General features: G+C 39.5%; 1 protein-coding gene across 1 annotated transcript; it reads right to left on the minus strand.

The window, feature by feature from the left end:
* Positions 1-10,297: 10,297 nt before the first annotated feature.
* On the minus strand, positions 10,298-12,649 carry LOC146672434 (zinc-binding protein A33-like). The gene has a single exon (XM_085402222.1). The coding sequence runs from the start codon at positions 12,596-12,598 to the stop codon at positions 11,213-11,215; it is 1,386 nt and encodes a 461-aa protein (XP_085258348.1). The 5' UTR covers positions 12,599-12,649; the 3' UTR covers positions 10,298-11,212.
* Between the last annotated feature and the right edge of the window lie 8,616 nt (positions 12,650-21,265).

Raw genomic sequence — 21,265 nt, forward strand, 5'->3', positions numbered from 1 at the left:
AAATGAGACAAAAAAAAAAAAAAGAATATAAGATGGGAGTGATGTGAACACGCTTGGTAGAATGAGTTAGTAGTCTGGCTGCTGCGTTTTGTATTGCCTGGAGGCGAGAGAGAGATGATTTATCCAAGCTAGTAAACAGGGAATTACAGTAATCTAAGCGTGATGACACAAATGCATGAATGAGTTTTTCCAGTTCCGCTGAGGAAACCATATGTAGCAGTTTAGAGATGTTTCTTAAATGATAGAAACAGGAACGAGACAAAGATTTTACATGAGAGTCAAGGCCCAGAGAAGAGTCAAATATTACTCCAAGATTTCGAATATTTGACTTGACAGAAGGACAGAAAGAGACAAGAACCTGACTGCTTTTAGAATGTAGCTTAGGAGGAGCTATGATCATGGTCTCGGTCTTGTTAGTATTTAGAACAAGGTAGTTGCTTGAAAGCCAATCAGAAACCTGGGTTAAGCACTGGACTAGGGTGGACAGCCTATCCAGCTGATGAGGCTTAAAGGACATATGGAGCTGAATGTCATCAGCATAAAAATGATAAGACAGGTCGCTAAAAGATTGAATGATACCAGCTAAAGGAAGCATGTAAAAAGAAAATAGTAATGGACCTAAAACTGAACCCTGTGGGACACCACAGGTCAGGGCAGCAATGTCAGAGGTGAACCTGTCAGCCCTAACAGAAAAGGTCCTGTCTGATAAATATGAAGAAAACCAGTCTAGGGCAGAGCCAGATATACCAGCCAAAACCTTGAGCCTGTTAAGTAGGATTTTGTGGTCGATGGTGTCAAAGGCTGCATAAAGATCAAGCAAAATGATCACAGAACAATTCCCTGTGTCAGATGCCATTAATAGATCATTATAGACTCTTAAAAGAGCGGTCTCCGTAGAGTGCTGCCTTTGAAAGCCAGACTGAAAAGGGTCAAGAATGTGTAATTTACATAATAGAGACCTGAACTGATTTTCAGCAATTTTTTCAAGTAATTTACTTAAAAATGGCAGTTTTGAAATAGGTTGGTAATCACTAGCAGAGCTAGAATCAAGATTCTGTTTTTTTTTTTAACCGAGGAGTTACCTCAGCATGTTTAAAATAAGATGGAGCACAGCCTTGCCTCAGTGAACTCTTAATGATGGATAGTAATTGTAGGAGTGTTTAGCTGATTTTAGAGTTTAGAAATGTGTTAACATAGAATGTAGAACTATTGTAGAGACACTGCCCTTAAAGTAATAAATGTGTCGTGAACTTAGGAGTAGAGTGTAGGAGACCTCCCCCCACTGAGTGGAAATTCCCCAGAGGATGTTTGGGGTAGGGGTCTCAACATTTGTAACTGGATAACTGTGGTCTGGAAGGGAAAGGTTTTATGACCTCTAGGGAGTTACCTATACCCACAGTGTTTTAACTGTCACGCACACACATCCACACGCACACTCACTCATGTGCACACACATACACACAGGTATGCGTACACAGGCACACACGAGCACTCACATAGACACATGGGAACGCGCACATGTAGGCATTCATGTGCTCGTGCACATAGACACAGACAGCGTTTGCAGCACATCGTAGGGGGTTTATGATGGGGTCGCTTCTATAAAGCTGGCTGAAACTAACAAAGGGGTGAAGATTTTTGCAGAGGGACACCGGCCTCATCTTCCCTTCTAGAAGTGCATGCTTAAATGAAGAAGAGTAAAGATAAATGAAGATGAGTAAAGATGAATAAAGATTTTGTGAAAATGACTACTGAGTCCGGTGCCATCTCTGGATGCTCGAGGAATAAAAAGAACCGAGGTAAAACTGATTTCGTAACATAATGTAGGACCGATGCTGGTGATAGACCCGGACAGGACAGAGTGAGGTAATATATCTACAGAGCATGATGAGGATTTCATTTTACCTAAAACTATAATTAAGTAATTTGGTGTGATTGGAGAAAAGGAGGTAAATGATCCAAGACAGCAAGGGGTATCTTCATAAGGGGAGGCACTTGAGGAAATTTTGGATTTCAAGTCCATCACCTTATTTACAAAGTAATTAAGGAAAGTGTTACAATCTTCATCAGAAAGCAACAGAGCATGCTGGGTTGGAGGAGAAACAATACTGTTGATGGTATCAAATAGAATTCTTGAATTATTTTTATGACGATTTATAAGATTATTGAAGTAAGAAGATTTGGCCTCTTTGACTGACTCATTATATAGGTAAAGTAGTTCTTTAAAGTGCTCACGATGGACAGTCAGAACAGTGGACTTCCACAGACGCTTTGCTTTTCAATAGGAGCGTCGAAGACCACGAGTCTGATTATTTAACCATGGTGTGCGGGAACTAACAGAGCAATAACTGGTTTTGAAAGGAGCAACCTGATTTAGAATGGCAAGCCAGTGTTCATTAAAAAATTAGTTAAAAGCTCAACCTCGTTAGAGGAACTTTTAAAATTAAAAAGAGAGTAAAACTCAGAAATTATAGAGTCGTCAATAAAGCGCCTGCGCCTAGTAGAACCTTGAGGATGGGACTCTGAATTAACAGATACAGTAAAAGACTGACTTATGGTCACTAAAAACAGCTTCATTTAAATTCATGCGGTCAAGGGAAACACCACAGGTGAAGACCAAGTCCAGAGTGTGCCCAGCCCTATGAGTAGGCCCTGCTACATGCTGAACAAAGTTGAAAGAGTCCATAATGCTCAGGAACTCCTTAGTGGTACTGTTTGTTGAGTCATCCACGTGAATGTTGAAATCTCCAACGATGATAACCTTGCCCATTTTAATAGTGGAAGTTAAAAAGTCTTGTAGGTCTGACAAAAAAGACGCAGCAGACCCAGGTGGACGATACATTAAAATGCCGTATATGGGCTGTTCTCTTCCGTTTTTTATCATAAGCATCTCAAAAGAGTTGTAGCAGCTTGAAGAAATCATCTGGCATAAAAAAAAAAGTCTTTTTAAAAATTACAGCTGTTCCACCTCCTCGTCCAGATATCCGAGGTGCACAGACAAATGAACAGTCAGCGGGACAAAGCTCTAAAAGATGTGAGACTTCATTCTCACGTTGCCACGTCTCAGAGATAAACATGAAGTCAAGCTTCTCAGAGCAGAACAAGTCATTTAAAATATAAGACTTATTGGCGATTGAGTGGGCATTAATTAACATCCATTTAAGGCTGCGACTCACCAGGACAGGGGTAGAGTTTCCAAGGACAGAGTCTGCGCTATGCGGTAAGCCGCGCAGCAAAACAGGGTTCCTGCCGCGATGAGGCTTGGCTTTCAGTTTCAAGTTTCAAGTTTCAGCCGAATCTCACCGGTAGAAACCCAGGTAGCAACCCAGGAATAGAGCCCCCGAAGGTCCATCTCTTTCCGAAGACGATGGAGGAGGACGTGAAGGCCGACTCGCTTCCCCCGCTCCGACGAGGTCTCTGAAGCAAAAATTAGCTAACCGGCAAGAGTGGAGGTAGACCGGGTGCTGCCTCGTTTCGTTGACTCTGAAAGCTATCCATTGCAGATTTGATCGCTAGCAACGCATGACGATCATAAATCCGAAGGGAGGTGACACCAAAAAAAACTGTAACAAAAACACTTGCATAGCATATAAAAAAAACAAACACATGGACAAAGGCAGCGGCACAGCCAAACACGAAGCCAAGACATTGAACTATTCAACTTGTATTTATCTTTTCAATATCTATTATACTTTTTCTTCAGTTCCAGTTTAAGTTTCATCCTTTTTTTCAGCCGTTTCAGAGTTTATAATGGGTGTGTATGGGACGGAATGTTGGCGCTAGATTGAGACAGCTCAACTGCTAGAGTGAGAGGAGGGGGGGTGGGAATTTATCTTAAAATCTTTTCTTAAAACTGTTGCTGTGTCCACAATGTTCGCTCTACAGCCATCATTTTACCCTCAAAACGTCGCCATCGCTGTTGTAACGTGCGGTGGAAATGAAGCCAGCCGCGGAGGTGTGCAGGTGGATAGCGAATGGGCAACAGCTTCTGACTTTCCAAAAAGTACTCATTTATTTACAATATCAAAAATAAAAGTGCTACCTCTACCACACATTACTAAAGAGCACACTAGTCCGCGTACACACGGGAGCATCCATTACATGAGGAGTGCGAAGAAGAACAAAAAGAAGGTGACACCAGTCGTGAGACAGGAGGCGCCGCCATGTGGTGATACACTGCATTACAATAGCAACTGTTACACTGTCCTCTATGGAACGCCAGGACTGCCATAATGAATTAATTAAATACACCATTAAATAATTAATTAAATGTGGAAATAATTAATTAATTACATGTGTCGTAAATATTTATGTAATTAATTATTTCTGATTTTAATTAATTATTGCCACATTTAATTAATTTATTTAATTAATTGCTAAATACGGGACAGACTTGACTGGGGAAAAGAAAGGGGAGAAAGAAAGGGGGAAAGAAAAACAGCAGATGAGAGGGACGGGGATAAAGGGCAAAAAACAAAAACTGTTGGAAAGGCTGTCAGCTGTGTGGGGGGGGGGGCCCTTGTGGCGAGAGAGCACAGTTGCACTATTGAGCACATGTTCCAGTGATCAGAGTTGGAGCTAACACATAGCAAGAGCCGCCTGGCAGACTGACTCTGCAGGGGATGTCTACACACGGTGGGAGTTGTGTGCGTCGCTAAAGAACTGTGAGTAGATGTGGAGCCATGCCTGGAAAGGACAGTTTTAGTCTTTTATGCCAATTAGACATTTAGTGGATGTAGAAGTGCAATGTGTATCGACCCGTTCGCTATGTGGCTAGTTCATGCTACTAATGCTACCTGTTATGCTACATACCTGCTAGCTGTAAGCTAAACGATTTGGTGTTTGTGATATATTGTTGTTGGGGGTATTGGCAATCAATGTCATGTACTGTAAGGGTTTGGGAGTAGTGTATGAAGCTCGTGCATGTAGATGTTCATATAGGAATTCCCATTTGTAGTTCTGGTTAGATTCGAAGAACGCTAATGCATCATAATTCATGACTTAGATGTTTATTACATTCAGTATTCTGTATATGTTCTGTTCACAGACCACACACACACACCCACACCCCTCACCACTCTGTAAGCCTGCGGTTGCATTACTGTGTTGCTGTACTGAGCTGTTAAGCTGAGGAATCACAGTAAAGACGGTATAACCTTTATCTGTGCGTCCTGTGTGTTCTGACCGACACCCCAAGGTGAACACCACTGCTATTCAGCCAACGCCTATACAGTCCTGGGTTCAACCCAAATTAACAAAAACCAACAAGCTACATTCTCGCCTTAAAATTTCTTAAAAGTTTATTTTGTGACCCAGAAAGAGTAATATTAAAAATAAGTAGCTGCCGCCATTGTTGGAAACTGGAATTGGCTGGGCCGTGCTATGAATTACACGGCCTATCCCAGGAGAAAAACAGCTAAAAGCAGATACATAATGATCCCTAATGAAGATGAAGTTTATTAGAGTTACTCTTATAGGAAAAACTGCAAAGATTTTCAATAAATCAAAAATCTAAATGTGAAAAAAATAAAGAACTTACAATTAAAATGAATGCAGGCATAGTGGTATCAGAAAATGAAGAGTTTATCTGTCCTTGTGTTAAATGTGTTAATAAATATTTCATTAAAAAATTAACATGTAATCTGATTACCCAAATGACATCACTTTATCTTATTATGATCAGCTATATTTCAAATGTTTAAGATATTAATATCACAGACCTGAGAGCAGCAGGATGAGCAGTAAACAGGTTTCTTCCATTCTTGGCATCTGTATAACAGATATAGTGAACATTATTATTGTACCATAATTATTATCACCAATTTTAACATTCATTATCTCCAGTAAAACAAGTTGTCCTTATAATAGGTTTCTTAGTATCAAGTTTGGTGCACATGTCTAAATTAATTATATGCAATACTGTTTGAATATTTAAAATCTATAATTAAGAAATCTTTAGTCTGGACACAATTGGACACCCAAAACGTGAGTGTCTATTTCAAAATGTTTAAATCAGAGCAATAAATTAATTACAACTTACCCGACAACTTATCTTGTCATCTGCTGACTGAAGCTGACGTTCAAAGAGGATTTTCTTTGTTCTTCACACATATTTCCCTGTCAAATTAGGACACCTGAAGGGAGTGAACTTTCTGCAGAATTTGGGTGTCCCTATTTAAAACACAAATACAACTTTACTTTCTGACAACGGGATGAGACACCTTTCCTGGCCTGAAGACAGTGGATCTTATTTTATCTTTTGAATGTCACTTCTGTCCTTTCTTCAGGAATGTACAATGTAATAGATATATTGACCAACAATGGTCATGTGACCCTACCAATGATTCCCTGAAACAAAAATGATAGGCCTCGGGGCTTAAAGAAACATGTGAAGGTGACCAAAAGGTGACTCTGCCTCAACAAAATGCAAATCGTTAGGAAAATCAAGTTATTTCCATTTGTTTCCTATTAAATTAAGCTTGTACAAGTTCTAGGAACAGACAACATAGGTGCTGGTAGCAAGCTGTTAGTGGCTTAACAAAATGTCATTTTTAAAGTGGAGAGACTGATTGCACCGTGTTAGCATGGGTAAAATGCAGAAATCTTTTCCAGTAAAGTAAAAAATAAGAGTCGCAATTATAGTTGAATCCATAACACCTAATTGTTTCTACGAGATCACGTCGTTGCTGAGAGTTATCAGTGATCTCAATGTGTGAAAGGAACTCACAGTATCTGGAGTTTAAGCTCCTCTTGGCTGAGAAACCTGGGACAAACATGTGAACAAGACCTGAATAATACCAGTAATGAAGACTTCTCTCCAAAGATCAATAAAAGGAAGCCCCAATCTGATGAGAGTCTAGCAAAATATGGTTCACTCCACTTGCCTGAAATGGTTAACAGTCCAAGGCATTTCAGTTGTAGAATGATTGGGTACAACAATGAAACAGATGTGAGATGAGGGAAGTGCCAAATGTTCCTTTGTGTCTCCAAATAAATCAGTACTTACTCAGATATCCTAAATAAATTGACTTTTGTGAAATAGAAAGTTCAGTGCCATCACTTATTCCTAAACCAATAGTTTACAGTTAGTGAAGTGTCAGTGACTTCTGGGTTGGTCCCTGATCTTCATCTTATGAGATTGTTATTTTAATAACACTTGATTCATTTAAAAGAAAAAAGAAAAAAAGAAAAAAGAAAAAACGAAAATATTTTCTCCCTGTTTTTTCTTATTCTCTGGGTCTCAGGAGGACATTACGTCCCTCTCCACTACAAGACTCTTGTTATGTCTACAAAACAGTCATATTAAAATCATCCTCAATTCTATTCTGGCGCTGTCTCCCGACTTTGCCTGACCTGATTCTGCGCGTGAACGGAGCAGCAACACAGACGACTCGACTAACGTACTACCTTAATTTCACTATAGCAGGGCACGCACACATCAATGCAACCAAACACATTTTGCTATAAATCTAGTTAATTTTAGTTAGTTTTGTGAACAGTCAGTACAGTTTTAGTTAGTATTTCTTTTTTTGATTTTATTACCGTTAACGCAAATTTTTCCACTTCTACTTTTCGTTATTTTATTTGTTGTCTTTAATAATAATAATCTCCTCTGCACCCTTGAATAAACACCATTAACATGATCAACCTTTTGCTGCTTGTTATTTCACCATCTTATTGAATCAAATACTTCATGCTTATGTGGTTTACGACATTATATTTATCTAAATCTCCACTTTGTGTCTAAATGTTTGAAGAATTTTTGAGGGTCAAATTTTGAGAATTTGACCATAGTGAAAGTTAGGGCGTTATCACCCCCTTTGGGGATTACCTTTTTCCAGTTTTGATGATATTCCTCCCCGTTCTTTATTTTTTTTTCAAGTACCCCTCTTCGGTGGCGAGAAACTGTTGGTGTGATCAAGCGGGTGCTGTAAAAACAAAAGCTCAGGACAGAACAGTCACCAGTCATGTACTTCATTCAAAATTAACAAATATCAAGCTTCATATTGATCCTCTGAGTGTAATGGTACATTTTAATTTGCACTTCTAAAAACAATATTTTCTTTATTTTACTCTTGTTCTTGTGCAGCACCACCCCTCAGCACATGCCCCTGTTATTTTATCTTACTTTTAAATTGTTAACTACTTCAAGAGAGCGCCCAAAAGACGGGGACCAGTGTTTATCATTACATATCTCCATTTTGAGTGTGGCTGTCTATCATTCCCCTCTTATTCATCGACCTCGGTGGAGGGTTTTTTGTTTGTTTGTTTTTTTTCTAAAATTAATTGACTCTCTATAGTGACCCACTATGGTTAATAATAACATGCTCAGTCATGAGTGGGATCAAACCTTTTCTTCACTTTAGCATTTAATATTCCCAACAATATAATGTAATACCTTAATTAAAACACAGCTACTAAAACACAATTTCCTTAATGCAAACATCAGTAGCTCAAAATTAGCAACCAAAGGGTTCAGTCTGCAGTTCACACTGCTGTGAAGCTACAGCTCTTTAGTCTCTGTCATTCTTCTGTTCTTGCAGACAAAACAAAGCAAAACAAAACATCCACCCTTCTTTTACAGGCTGGGTGAATTGTCTGTGGACATTCAATAATCCTAAAGTCAGCACCGTTTTTGTCTCAGTATCAAGTCAGTTAAACTTTTAGTCGTCAGTCCATGACTTTTAGTCGTCAGTCATATGCATACATCCACACACATTCATACCAAAAGTTGCTGATAATGGAGTCTCACGCGCAGCCTATTCGAGGCTCCATCACCAGCAAGATGACGTCATCATTTTAAAGGAAACAGCTCCTTGTTTGTTTTTCCTTCTTTGGACTGGATTGACTCGGTGCAATCCTTTTAGGCTTCAGGATCAGTGTCCCATATAAGTGAATTTTCTCCCAAGCTCATTATAATCATGGAGAAAAAATACTTTGCGACTGTTTTCAATAAGAATATTTTATAGCGCTTTAAAGTTCAATCTCTCAGGCCTGGATTAAAGAGCTGATTTGTTAAATCAGGAACTCACAAAATACCAAAATATCACCACCGGTGGATCACACCTCTCAGATGTTCTTATCTCAGTGCACTGTAACAAAAGCAAAAACAAACATCTCCGAGGATCTCACCTGGACGACCAACTGCTCCAAGCTGGTCAAGAAGGCTCACCAGCGCCTCTTCTTCTTGAGGACTCTGAGGAAGAACCACCTGTCCTCAGACATCCTGGTGAACTTCTATCGCTGCACCATCGAGAGCATCCTGACCAACTGTATAACAGTCTGGTACGGGAACTGCTCTGCCTCGGACCGGAAGGCGTTGCAGAGGGTCGTGAAAACTGCCCAGCGCATCGCTGGAGCACCACTTCCTGCCATAAAAGACATCTACAGGAAGCGGTGTCTGAAAAGGGCTGGGAAAATCATCAAAGACCCCAGTCACCCATCACATGGACTCTTCACCCTCCTGCCCTCTGGGAGGTGCTACAGGAGCCTCCGGACTAAGACCACCAGGTACCGGAACAGCTTCTTCCCCACAGCTGTCAGACTCCTGAACTCTGCCTCCTGACATCTGACCCACGTTAAACTCATGGACTGAACATACACACCCCCACAATGGACAACTGTACCCTCAAACACGCAATAATAACATGGACTGAACCACCACTCACAACCACTAGCACTTTATATAGCCTCTGTAGGAATTATCCACACCCTCACTTACCTTAACTGCACTACTGTATAGCTCTGTGTAAATAATCATTCTGTACATACGATAATCTTTAATCCTACAACTGTTTACAACTTGCATAGTTCACATTTCTGTATAGCTGTATATCTCAGATTCTGTAAAGTTATTTATTTCATATTCTGTATAGTTTTTCATATTTATATCCTGTTCATAGCTTGTACTCACTACAGCCTGTACATACTTATAGTTATAGAATATTCACAACATACTTCATACCGTCTACATTATAACATAATAGACCCATTTCTGTAATATACTTACATATCTATATTATTGCTAATATATATTGTAATATATCTATATCACTAAAGCACTTCTGGATGGATGCAAACTGCATTTCGTTGCCCTGTACCTGTGCATGTGCAATGACAATAAAGTTGAATTCTATTCTATACTGCAGTACCAGTGGATCAACGCAAAGTGAACCCGGACAAAACTATTACCATCATCTTGCTTTACATTCCCACTGTGTATAGCCATGAGACCAGTTTTCCTACGCTTCAATCAATTCAATCTTCATGCGAAGAGGGGGAAAAAAAAAACTTCCACAGGACTCTGATGTGAAAAGATATAAACAAAAATTTATTCCACAGCTTGTAAATCTTCTTATAGGAATAATCAGGACTAAGTTATCCTCAAGAACAACAACAACAACAACAAAAAAAACTATGGTAGGAGAACTGTGGCTCTGTCCTCCTCTCTTGCAGCATCTTGCCTCTGCTATACTTTTTTCTCTCCCACTCCCCCCTTTAGCAACGCATGTTATCATTTGCATAAATCCACAATGCTGGGTTTTTAACTATAAACCAAGCCTTTAAGGCACACGTATTCATGGTTTTACTTAACCAATCCAACAATAATAGAGTAAAAATAAATTTAGTTCAATCATATCCATGAATTTACTTATTAAATTACTAAATACACACAATAAGTTTAACAAAAAAATATAAATACTAAAATATATTAACTATATTAACTTTGCTCATAAAAACGGCATATTCCATACAGCAACACATTCAAAACAACAATGAAGACATGTCATGAAATACAAAGAATAGTTGTGTATGAACTGTTTCAAACTTTGTGTCATGGAAAAAGAAATCCAGCTCACATTCGAGCAAGTTGGCTATTAGCTTGTTCCTAACAAGAACAAAGCTGACATTAAAATTCATAAGTCTAACTTTCCTTTAAGCTGTAGCAACCCTGGTTTTATCCTCGAACACAAAGTCTTAAAAACTAGAAAACAAGAATCTAGGCAAAACAGGGAAAAGGCAATGATCAGTTGAAGTCTGTATTCAATGAGGAGATTATTTACATAACATGACCTATAGCGAGTACTGGCTTGAATAAAGTGAATGAAAGCCAAATATGGATTGTGGTTTCAACAATATGTTTAAGGAGGACAGCTGCAGTTTAACAGCTTCAACTCACTGACAGGAAACAACATTAGAAACATCATCATCCTCAACTCATCTGCTCCACTGACACTGACACCTTCAACGGACACACCTTCACTTCATCAGCCCAAATGTATGGAAACATCCTGTGAGTGAAAGTGTGTGTGAAGGTGTGTATGTGTGTGTTAGTATCAGGATCAGAGAACGACAGCTTTCCTCTGTTCCAGTCCAGATTCACTCTGATCCTCTGGAGCTTCTTCGCAATTGGGAGAGCAGTGGATCCAGTTGATGGTGAACATGATGAGTATGTACCTTTATATAACAATATAGTCCATAATTCAGACTGTATGATTCCCTTCCTCTGCACAGACTCTGCCAACACACCCAGTCTCCACCATTTACTGTCTCCAACATCGACATCCCAGCTGTGAGTCCCTGAGTTAAAGCCCTCAGAGCCCAGGACAGAGTAGTAAAAATCAATCCTCTCTGGATTATCAGGAAGCTGCTGTTCATCTCCTTCTACCACACTGGTCAGATCTTCAGACAGGATGAGGCTTGGATGAGCAGTGTTTGGGTCCAGAATGAGAGGAGTGTAGGAGACCATGTCCTTCATGTTGTTCCAGATGTTGAAGGTCAGGTTGCCCAGGTGTTTGGCCTGGTCTATCAGAGCTCCTGAGGGCAGCTGTGGATCATCCAGCAGGGGGCAGCGCTGGACTCTTTCCACTGCAGCCTTGTAGTTGTGCAGGAATGAGACGTCTTCAGCTCTCAGCTCCTCCTCTGTGGCTCTGACTGTGTCTGAAAGAGCTGCTATCTCTCTGCTCAGAGCCTCCATCTTCTCCTCCATCATCCCACTCTTCTGCTCCTCTTCCTCCCTCAGTACAGCCAGCCTGGCCTCCTCTTCCTCTGCTAGAAACTGCTGAAGCTTCTTAAACTGCTCCTTAATCTGCCTCTCTGTGTGTCGGGCCTGGACCTTAATGTGTTCTGCTGTTTGATCAAACTTCACTTGAACTCGTTTGCAAACCTTTAACTTCTTCTTTAAGGGCTCCAGAGTTTCCTGAAGTTCCTTCTTGTGTTGTTGTGCAGCTTCATCGATGGGTCTGAATCTGTGATTGGTGTGATTTTCTGAGTCTCTGCAGACGACACACACTGGCTGCTGATGGTCCAGACAGAAGAGTTTGAGTTTCTCAGAGTGCAGACTGCAGAGAGCCTCTGAAGCTCTCTGATCTCTCTCCTGTAAGAACGACTCACACAGGTTCTTTAAAGCTCGGTTTAAAGGTGGATCATCCTTTGAAGATATGTTCTTACAAACTGGACACTCACGTATCTGTTTTTTGATCCACCATCTATTCAGACAGTCTTTACAGAAGCTGTGGCTACATGACAGAATAACAGGATCTCTGAAGACCTCCTGACAGACCGGACAGCAGAGATCCTCCTCTGATCTGGAAGCCATTGAGTCTGTGAGTGAAGCTGAAAACAGCAGACAGGAAGTACAGTCAGTCCTGGCTCCCCTCCCTCCTCTACCACCTTCACTGAAACTTGCTTTGAGTCGTGTTTTTGCTCAAACTCACATTCAGTGTGTGGAGCGTCAGCAGCTTGAAGCAGCAGTGTTGGAGTTTTCCACTTTTCTCTCCTGTAGCTGGACTCACTCAGAGGAAGCTGCTAGTTTGGTCTGAGCTCAGTCTGATCGTCTGTGCGTCTCTCTGCACTGAAAAACGAAAAATAATCTGTTTCCTTGTTTGTCGCTTGTGAATGACGTTAGGGGCGGAGCTTCATTCAACTTCCCAAACCCCGTCGGCGCAGCGGGGGAAGGGGGCGGGCGTATTGGTCTTAAGTCCGGGTCATTTTTTCAGAAGCCCGGGGTCTTTTGGAGTGTAATTTGTTTCACAGTTAGATGCCTGACTCACAAGTGTATAAAACAAAAACTACTCACAGTAGTTGAAGCACATTGCGCACAGTCGTAAATTCCCCCTAATTTTGGTACGATCCGAGCTCAGGCACGACTGAGCACAGCACTTACGTGAGCGAGGGGGGAGAAGCTGCTGCGAGTTTGCTGTAGTACAGCCGGGCAGACGGAGGAGAGTTTAAGTTTGACCAGGTACCAAAGAAAATCATTCGTACTGTACAAATAATGTAAATATGACGGTGTATCACAAAAGACTGATGTCAAACTGATCACTTGACCCATATTACGTTACTTGCTCTTCGAGTGAACCAACAAATGGCGAAATGAAAAGCTGAACAACAACAATGCTGTTTCTTTAGAGTCTTAGCTTACATGTGTGTTTCTTATTTTCAGTTGTTACCCTCCACGGCTAAATAACTCAGTTGAAACCAGATATTTTCATACACTTTAGGGAAAAACAAGAGCATTTTTTTACTGTTAAACATCAGTTTAGAGTAAACATTTTTTGTTTTAGATAAATAAATATTGAAATATCTTTTGAATTAGTTAAATGTTGGAATAAAGAGAGAGAGAGCTGTCTATTTTAATCACTTTCATATAATTTAGGAGTACATATACACTAAGTTTATTGTTAATTAATAAGAAAACTGCAGACGATTCCATTCTGAGCTGAAGAAGCTTCTGATAGGTTAGTAGAGTCCATGTGAGTAAGTTGGTGGCACAGCTGTGGATGCATATAAGGCAAAACACAGAGCCTGTTTCTTTGAAATGGGAAAATCAAGAGATGTCAACCAAAACACCTGGAAAAGAATTGTGGAGCTCCATAAGTGTGGCTCAATTTTGAATACAATTTGGTGTCATTTGCAATTAAGAAATACAGATAGTTTCTCTCTTTACTCTTAAAGTTAACAAATATGTTTTGACAACTGCAACCACCTTCTCAGTTATGCCCCATTCTTCTGTGATTTGCTTAAGTGCTGAGCTGATATTATCTGCTGTATGCTGCCCATGGAAAGAGTGTGTTTCCAGGACAAATTCTCTCATTTGCCAGTTTTCAATGAGATGGCATGTTACAGTCAAATATGCCTCTGTGGACAATGAGGTCCACATATCAGTGGTGAGAACAACACTGGAAGCATTTTGCAAAGATGGTCTTACTTTGCCTTTACATTCATCAAACAAATTTACAAGATGAGTCTCAGTCAGTGATTTTCTTCCTGGGAGTTGATATTTTGAGTCAAGAGCTCTCACAAATCCCTGGAAACCCTGGTCCTCCACTATGGACAGAGGCTGGAGGTCCTTCACAATCATCTCTACAAGGCATCTTGTGGCATCTCTGTTGCTTGTGGGGCTCGCACACAAGAATTTCACTCGCATGTGCTGTGCCAGTGTGCCTGCACATGTGATGTGACAATAAAAAGTGATTTGATTTGATTTGAGTGTTGCTGCTCTTGGGGAATCATCTACAAAGAAAATAAAATACAAAGGGCAAAACAAAAGATGGGGTATACTGCACTGAATGTTTAATATTTTTAGAGTCATGTATGCAGTCTGTTAAAATAGCCTAACAGGGAAAGGAATTGATAGTTTACATATACTTGCTGTTTTACATAGAATGCTGTGTGAATGAAATTGTCAGTATAATACATAATTAAAGGAATAAATAAGTTTGTCAATACCTGCATTTTAAAATATTCAAATAACTCAGTCAAAAAAATTAAACTGAGTGAAAATAATAATAAAGCTAATAGATAATAATAGTATCTATAAAATGTTTCTCTTATCTATGAAATAATCTTCAACTGAATTTTTATGTTTTAAAGACTACAATGCCTGTTTTACTGCAAGTACTCTGTATATTTTAATGCGACCTAGCCTATGTACCCAGCATTTTCCTCCTCTGTACCTGCATAGTGCCTGCCTGCAGCACTAAATGACTCCGTGAGAGACGCCTGTCTCGCCCTAGCAGCACCTGTCCCTGTCCTCTCCTCCTCTTCGGTTCGCCTCGACATGACCTCATCATATTCTGTGTTATGATTAATTCTGAGGTGTTTTACGAGGTTAGTGGTGTTGCCACAACACCTCACTGTCTTGCCACATACATCACAAACCGCGTCTTGGCTGTTTGTGGAGGTAAAATGTGTCCACACGTGACTTCGCTTGCGTTCGGCCATTGTTTTGAGTGCGCACGCCAAGGGGCTGCGAGACATTTATACAGCCGTATTTCGCACATGACTATGAAAGGCGGAAGAGGAAGTAGTTCCTTCAAATGTAGATAATCCGAATGTTATAGTTTCTTTCCACTGTGTTCCTGTTGATGATAAACTAGAAATTTACCCTAAATGACTAAAATATCGATATTTTAATGTGAGAATCGATTCTAGAACATAAATGACGGGTATCGGAGGAATCGATATTTCAGGATCGATCTGCACATCACTAGCCTTTATGGAAGAGTTGCAAGAAGAAAGCCATTGTTAACAGCAAACCATAAGAAGTCCTGTTTGCAGTTTGCCACAAGCCATGTGGGGGACACAGCAAACATGTAGAAGAAGGTGCTCTGGTCAGATGAGACCAAACTTTTTGGTCAAAATGCAAAACGCTATGTGTGGCGGAAAACTAACACTGCACATCACTCTGAACACACCACCCCCACTGTCAAATATGGGAAATGCGTTCCTGCGTGCATCATCGACTGTGGAAACCTTGCAAGTGGATCGTGAAGGTTGGGACAGAGTCTTTCATGTATAAATTTGCAGTTAATAATTATATAATTCTAGGAATCATCTAGTTTGCTTACACTTATTATGTAGGCACTTTGTTACAACAACGGTCAGACCCCCGAGGTATCTAAACTTTAGTAAGGAATGTGTGCACTTTTGACACCTCTGGTTAGCATTTAGTGGTCAGTTTCAAACGTATTTGAGTTTTGCTTGTTATTGAACTACTTTTCACTATCTGTAACACCAATGCACATTGTTCCATTTACTGCATATTGCACTTTATTCATGTCATTCCACCTGCAAAAACACTGTAAAGTTCATCACAAAGACGTTTATATATTTATAAATACTATTATTGTCTATTACATTCTGTTCTGCTTTTTATTGCCCAGATTTTAGTTAGCCTTAAATTGTCTGTTATGTCAATAGATAAGTATGTCACAAATAAGTGTCTTGTAAATTATGTTTGTGTAAAGAATTTTCTCCCAAATCTCTTACATAACTAACATATTATTTCTGCTAAAACCTGAACTTAAAAGTATTTATGGTGTTTATCTGTTTTTCTCTGTTTTAGATGCAAATATCAATTTGGAGTTGTGCCTCCAAGTCAGAATTGCAGGAATGCACCACGTGTTGGCTGTTTCACTGCCCTCTGTGCCCCACTCTCAGCCCTACTGTCAGGGCAAAGATTGAGGAGCATATAAATGGACACATTAAAAATGCTTTGCCTTTCAAAGGTATGTTGGTATTAAATATACCTCACAGTTTAAGTTGTAAATATGCACTTCTTTTTAGCTTCTTTCTCTTTGTTGACTTAAAAGTTGCTTTTCACATTGTACTGTTCAGTTCAGTTCATTCATCAGCGAGAGAAAAAAGTGTTTTCATTAAAAAAATCTTTCCTGTTCACCACATTTCTTGACAGCTCTTGTGATCCACACTATTTTGCTTTCATTATTGAGCATGGCTTGGATATTTTTGTTAATATGTACAATCTGATTGTTAGATAAACTCACTGCATCCTATAAAACTGCATTTAAATTACATGTTGTTGTTTTTTCTATTTTTTTTTCTCTCTTACAGACAAAATGATATGCCGGTGTACTTTCACTGCCCTGTCTGTAACATGACAGTCATACAGCGTGGGGATATGGCAAGGCAATTATTGTCATGTCAGCATTCAGGACTGCTCCCCACTGAACTCTCCGTGGAGCCCCATCCAGTGTTGCCAACTTAGCGACTTTGTCACTATATTTAGCGAGTTTTCAGACCCCTTAGCGACTTCTTCTCTAAAAAAAGTCGCTAAAAAAGACGTGAAAGCGCGTATCGCTTTTACATTCAACAAGCAGCGGGTGCTGTAACGCAGTCAGTTCTTGTTTTACTCTCTTACTCTTATGCTGTTTTGTGGATCACAAGGTTTAAAAGTAGGGGTGGGTTTTTATAATCGATTCATCGATTAAAATCGATTCTGGCTTGGATAACGTAAAATCGATTCATTAAAATCCTGAATCGATTTTTTTAATATAAATTTATTTTGCCCGAAATGCCAGAATCTCTGGTGAAAGATCACAAAATTTCAACAACCACCAAACAGTTAAGACAGTAAATGAGAGCAGGTACAAGGATTCTGCACAAAGACTTAGACACACAACGCAACCGGCGGATCAGAATCAGTTAGATGTCGCCTTTCTCACGGTCCGGGCTGAAAGCCGACAGCTCGCTGATTCTGATCTGTGGGCGGGTCCGCGCTTTGTGTTCACGCCCTTTATGCGCTGATTCTAAAGCTGTTAGTTTGATCTCTCTCCAAACAATATTGACCGAACCAGCAGCAAAAGAAGATCCAAACGCTTCACATAAACATCGTCATGAATTCACTCTGACTTTTACTGTTTTGCTTCCACCGCGATGCACAGCTCTCTCTCTCTCTCTCTCTCTCTCTCTCTCTCTCTCTCTCTCTGTACTTCAAGAACAGTTTCCCGTCTAAAAATCTGTTTTCTTCATTATTCGCTTGCTTATTACGCACAAGTCTACCACAGCGCTGTCGGCCGACGTTTTTTTTTTCCGTTTTATATACTTCTGAAAAGAAAACCTCATTTCTGCCGTTCAATAGGCTTCTGAACAAATTTAAACTTTTTAAAATTATGCAAAATGCAAAATGCTTAGCCGTGTCTCTAATAAAACCGCTGTAACTTCAGAGGTAATGTTCATATGTTGATTAACGGTTTTCTTCCGTGTTTGATGTACTGCAGAATATTTTTATAAAATCCCAGGCCAGGAAAATCACCTTCATGTTTTTCTGTTTTATCTTCAGCTACTTTGACACAAAGGCATCTGCTGTGATGCTTACACCTTTGATAAAGTCTTGCGTGTGTCAGCTTCCTTTTTATAGATACAAAAATATGTAAATGTACTGATCTGAATTATAATATTTCTGACTGTCAAAATTTCCCAGATTCAAATCGAATCGAATTAAATCGAATCGTGGATCGAATCGATTCGGGACCTTGTGAATCGGAATTGAATCGATTCTAGAAATCAGTGACGATACCCAGCCCTATTTAAAAGTACTTATGAACACACACATACAAAGTAACTCAACCAGAGTGCCTATTTCGGGTCACTTTTGCCGGTCCAAGCCCGGGTAAAGGAGCAGGGTTGGAATTGTGACATTAAAAAAAACAATAATTGCTAAAAGAAATTTAATTTGTAGTTCTAAATAAACTCTAAATGCATTTAGGACGTTTTTTACTCACTTTATGTCTCTTCCACGATGTTATTTCTCTCTCCAACAACATAGTTTACAGTTACATTAGCATGACCAATTATGCAAATTAGGCGATGACGTCATTTAGCGACTTTTAGGACAACCAATAGCGATTTTCCTTACTGAGGAGTTGGCAACACTGGCCCCATCTCCCTCTCGATGTCTTGTCTCCAGCATCTAAACAATTTTCTGAATCTTGGGTAGAACATTCATGTGCTCTACCCTGTGCTAAATGAAACTGTGGCTTGTGGAAAGTCCATGAAAATTAAACGCCCTCACTGTGGTCTTAGTCTTTTTACAAAAAAACTTCAAGGCTCACATGATGAGGAGGCATTCAAACAGGTCAATAGATGTTTGCCTGGCCTGTCATCTGCAGTGTTTTTTGTGTAGAGGGACTTCTTCCTCTGTGTTTTTCAGTTTGTTTTTCACTTTTACTCTTATTTCATAACAAGACACCATAGCCAAAATATTAACGCTCAAAAAAAAAATTCAAAGCTGCAGCACACACAGGAACAAACACTGTTAGTAAATGTGTCCTGGAGTTTCTGCAGGTGCAAAAAGTGCTGCTGCTGTAAGTAAGCCTAACAGCTTCCAGATCACTTATATTTCTGGAAAGATGGCAAGAAGGGAATTACTGCTCATCTCTACAATCTCCCAGATCTTGGAATACAAGCCCCTGTCCCATGAAAACCACTTCACAATAGTAGGAGTCCACTAAAACCTACAAATGAAGAGTGATCCTGGAAGAAATAGGGCGCACACTAGTGACCTCAACAATTGCAAGACAGCCTTGTCCCTGATGCTTATATGAAAAAAACTATGAAGATTTATGAAACCATTAGGACTTGATTACTGTTTTATCTGAAAAGCTACTGGTAATATATAACCTTACTGGGATTTAAAGTGTAAAAAACAGAATGTAGATAAAATTTTGTTTTTTATGAAAAGGACTGGTGCTAATTTAAAGTGTCGGTTTAAAGTCTGTAAAAGTAGATAAATGTTTTAATAAATATACATTTTAGAATAGAGAATAGAATAGAATAGAATAATCCTTTAATTGTCCCACAAGGGGAAATTTGGTTGTAACAGCAGCCAAAAAGACAAATATACAAACAAACAGTACACTGGACAGGGAACAGAAACATACACTTTACAGCATTTTGTGAACATAACATTTTTTTGCTTTCCTTGAACAAAAATAATAGTGCACAATAATCAATGTTGATGTTAATCAATTAGATGACTCTACTGATAATAGAAAAAGTGGTCCCTCGTTTATCGCTGGTGTTACGTTCTCAAAATAACCCACGGTAGGTGAAATCTGCGAAGTAGTGAACTTTATTTTTTACAATTATTGTAGCTGTTTTAAAATTGTAAAACCCCCTCTACATGCTTTATACACTTTCCTCAGACAGGCACGAACATTTTCACACTTTTTTTCTTTTGTTTAAACACTCTTAAAGTTCAAACCTTCGTAGAAACACAAGTCCATTATAAAATGAAACCGTGCAAAATGTTTCATCGGCATTGTTGTGTTTGTCGGGGAGAAAACGCACAAACATACAGTACTTCAGGGTTACACTGCTAGCAATCGAAGATTTATATAAATTTGACAAACTAAACTCATTATGTACTGTACAGCAGCGGTCTCCAACCTTTTTTGCACCACGGACCAGTTTAATGTCAGAAAATATTTTCACGGACTGGCCTTGAAGGTGTTGCGGATAAATACAACAAAATAAAATGACAAAGACAAAACGGTGGTATTTTGTAAATATAATAATAAACGTGAATTCACTGTGTGATTGTGCAACTTTATGAGCAGCGTCCTCCTGAAATGCACCAACAACATTGAGAGTAACATCCTCCTCTCTGCTTCTTGATACTCTCTGGTCGCTATGGTAACGTGTAAATAGTTCTTTCAAAATAAGACACACGACTACAACGTGGGAAAAGACCCAGGAAAACAGAATTAACGATTAAAAACCCTGAAAATCATACACTTCACACCCGAGCCTCAACTTTCATGGCCCGGTACCAAACGGGCCCGGGTGTTGGGGACCGCTGCCGTGCAGAAGACACGGCACTAGATTGATTGACAATAGTCTACAGCAATCAGAACACACAAAACAATTTGCTATTAAAAAATAAATAAATCAGTGAAACAGCGAGTCTGCGAAAGGTGAACCGTGTTATAGCGAGGGACCTCTGTACAAAAATTTCCAGTAGCAGTGCTGATATATGAAATGGTGAGTTTTGAGGTTGTCTTCAAACAAGTGCATTGTACTAGAAAAGGGTGTTTGAAGGATTAAAAATGTAAAAAGTAATGACTATTTTATATTTCTGAAAAAACTTTATGCAGAAAAAGTAGCAAAGAAACACAAACATAACACATGGACACTTTTGGCCACGAACAAGCTGAAGGGATGGTGATTTTTTTAATAAACCCAGATTGCTAAGAAAACACTTAGAATCAAATTTATTTATCAGCAGCATCAATAGTAACAAAAATACAATTTAGTTTTCGCTGTCAAAGTGGATTTAACTGAAGTCACGTGTTTCCGATTACTGTGGAGGTCACGTGTTCCCGGTTAGTGTGGAGGTCGTAATATGGCGCTCCCCAGTGGCTGTAGCCAGATGCTCTTGCTTTTTGCAGCGATCTTGTATACAAAACTACTTCTATATATCACTATTATGTTTTCTTTTTGTCTGTTAATAATCATGTGGAAC

This window comes from Rhamphochromis longiceps, linkage group LG3 (genome assembly GCF_057381845.1).
Source record: "Rhamphochromis longiceps isolate RC_006_pf linkage group LG3, R_longiceps_female_GT1.1, whole genome shotgun sequence".
NCBI lineage: Eukaryota > Metazoa > Chordata > Actinopteri > Cichliformes > Cichlidae > Rhamphochromis > Rhamphochromis longiceps.

Coding starts and splice junctions, on each gene's coding strand:
- LOC146672434 (XM_085402222.1), bottom strand. CDS start 12,598: ATGGCTTCCAGATCAGAGGAGGATCTCTGCTGTCCGGTCTGTCAGGAG.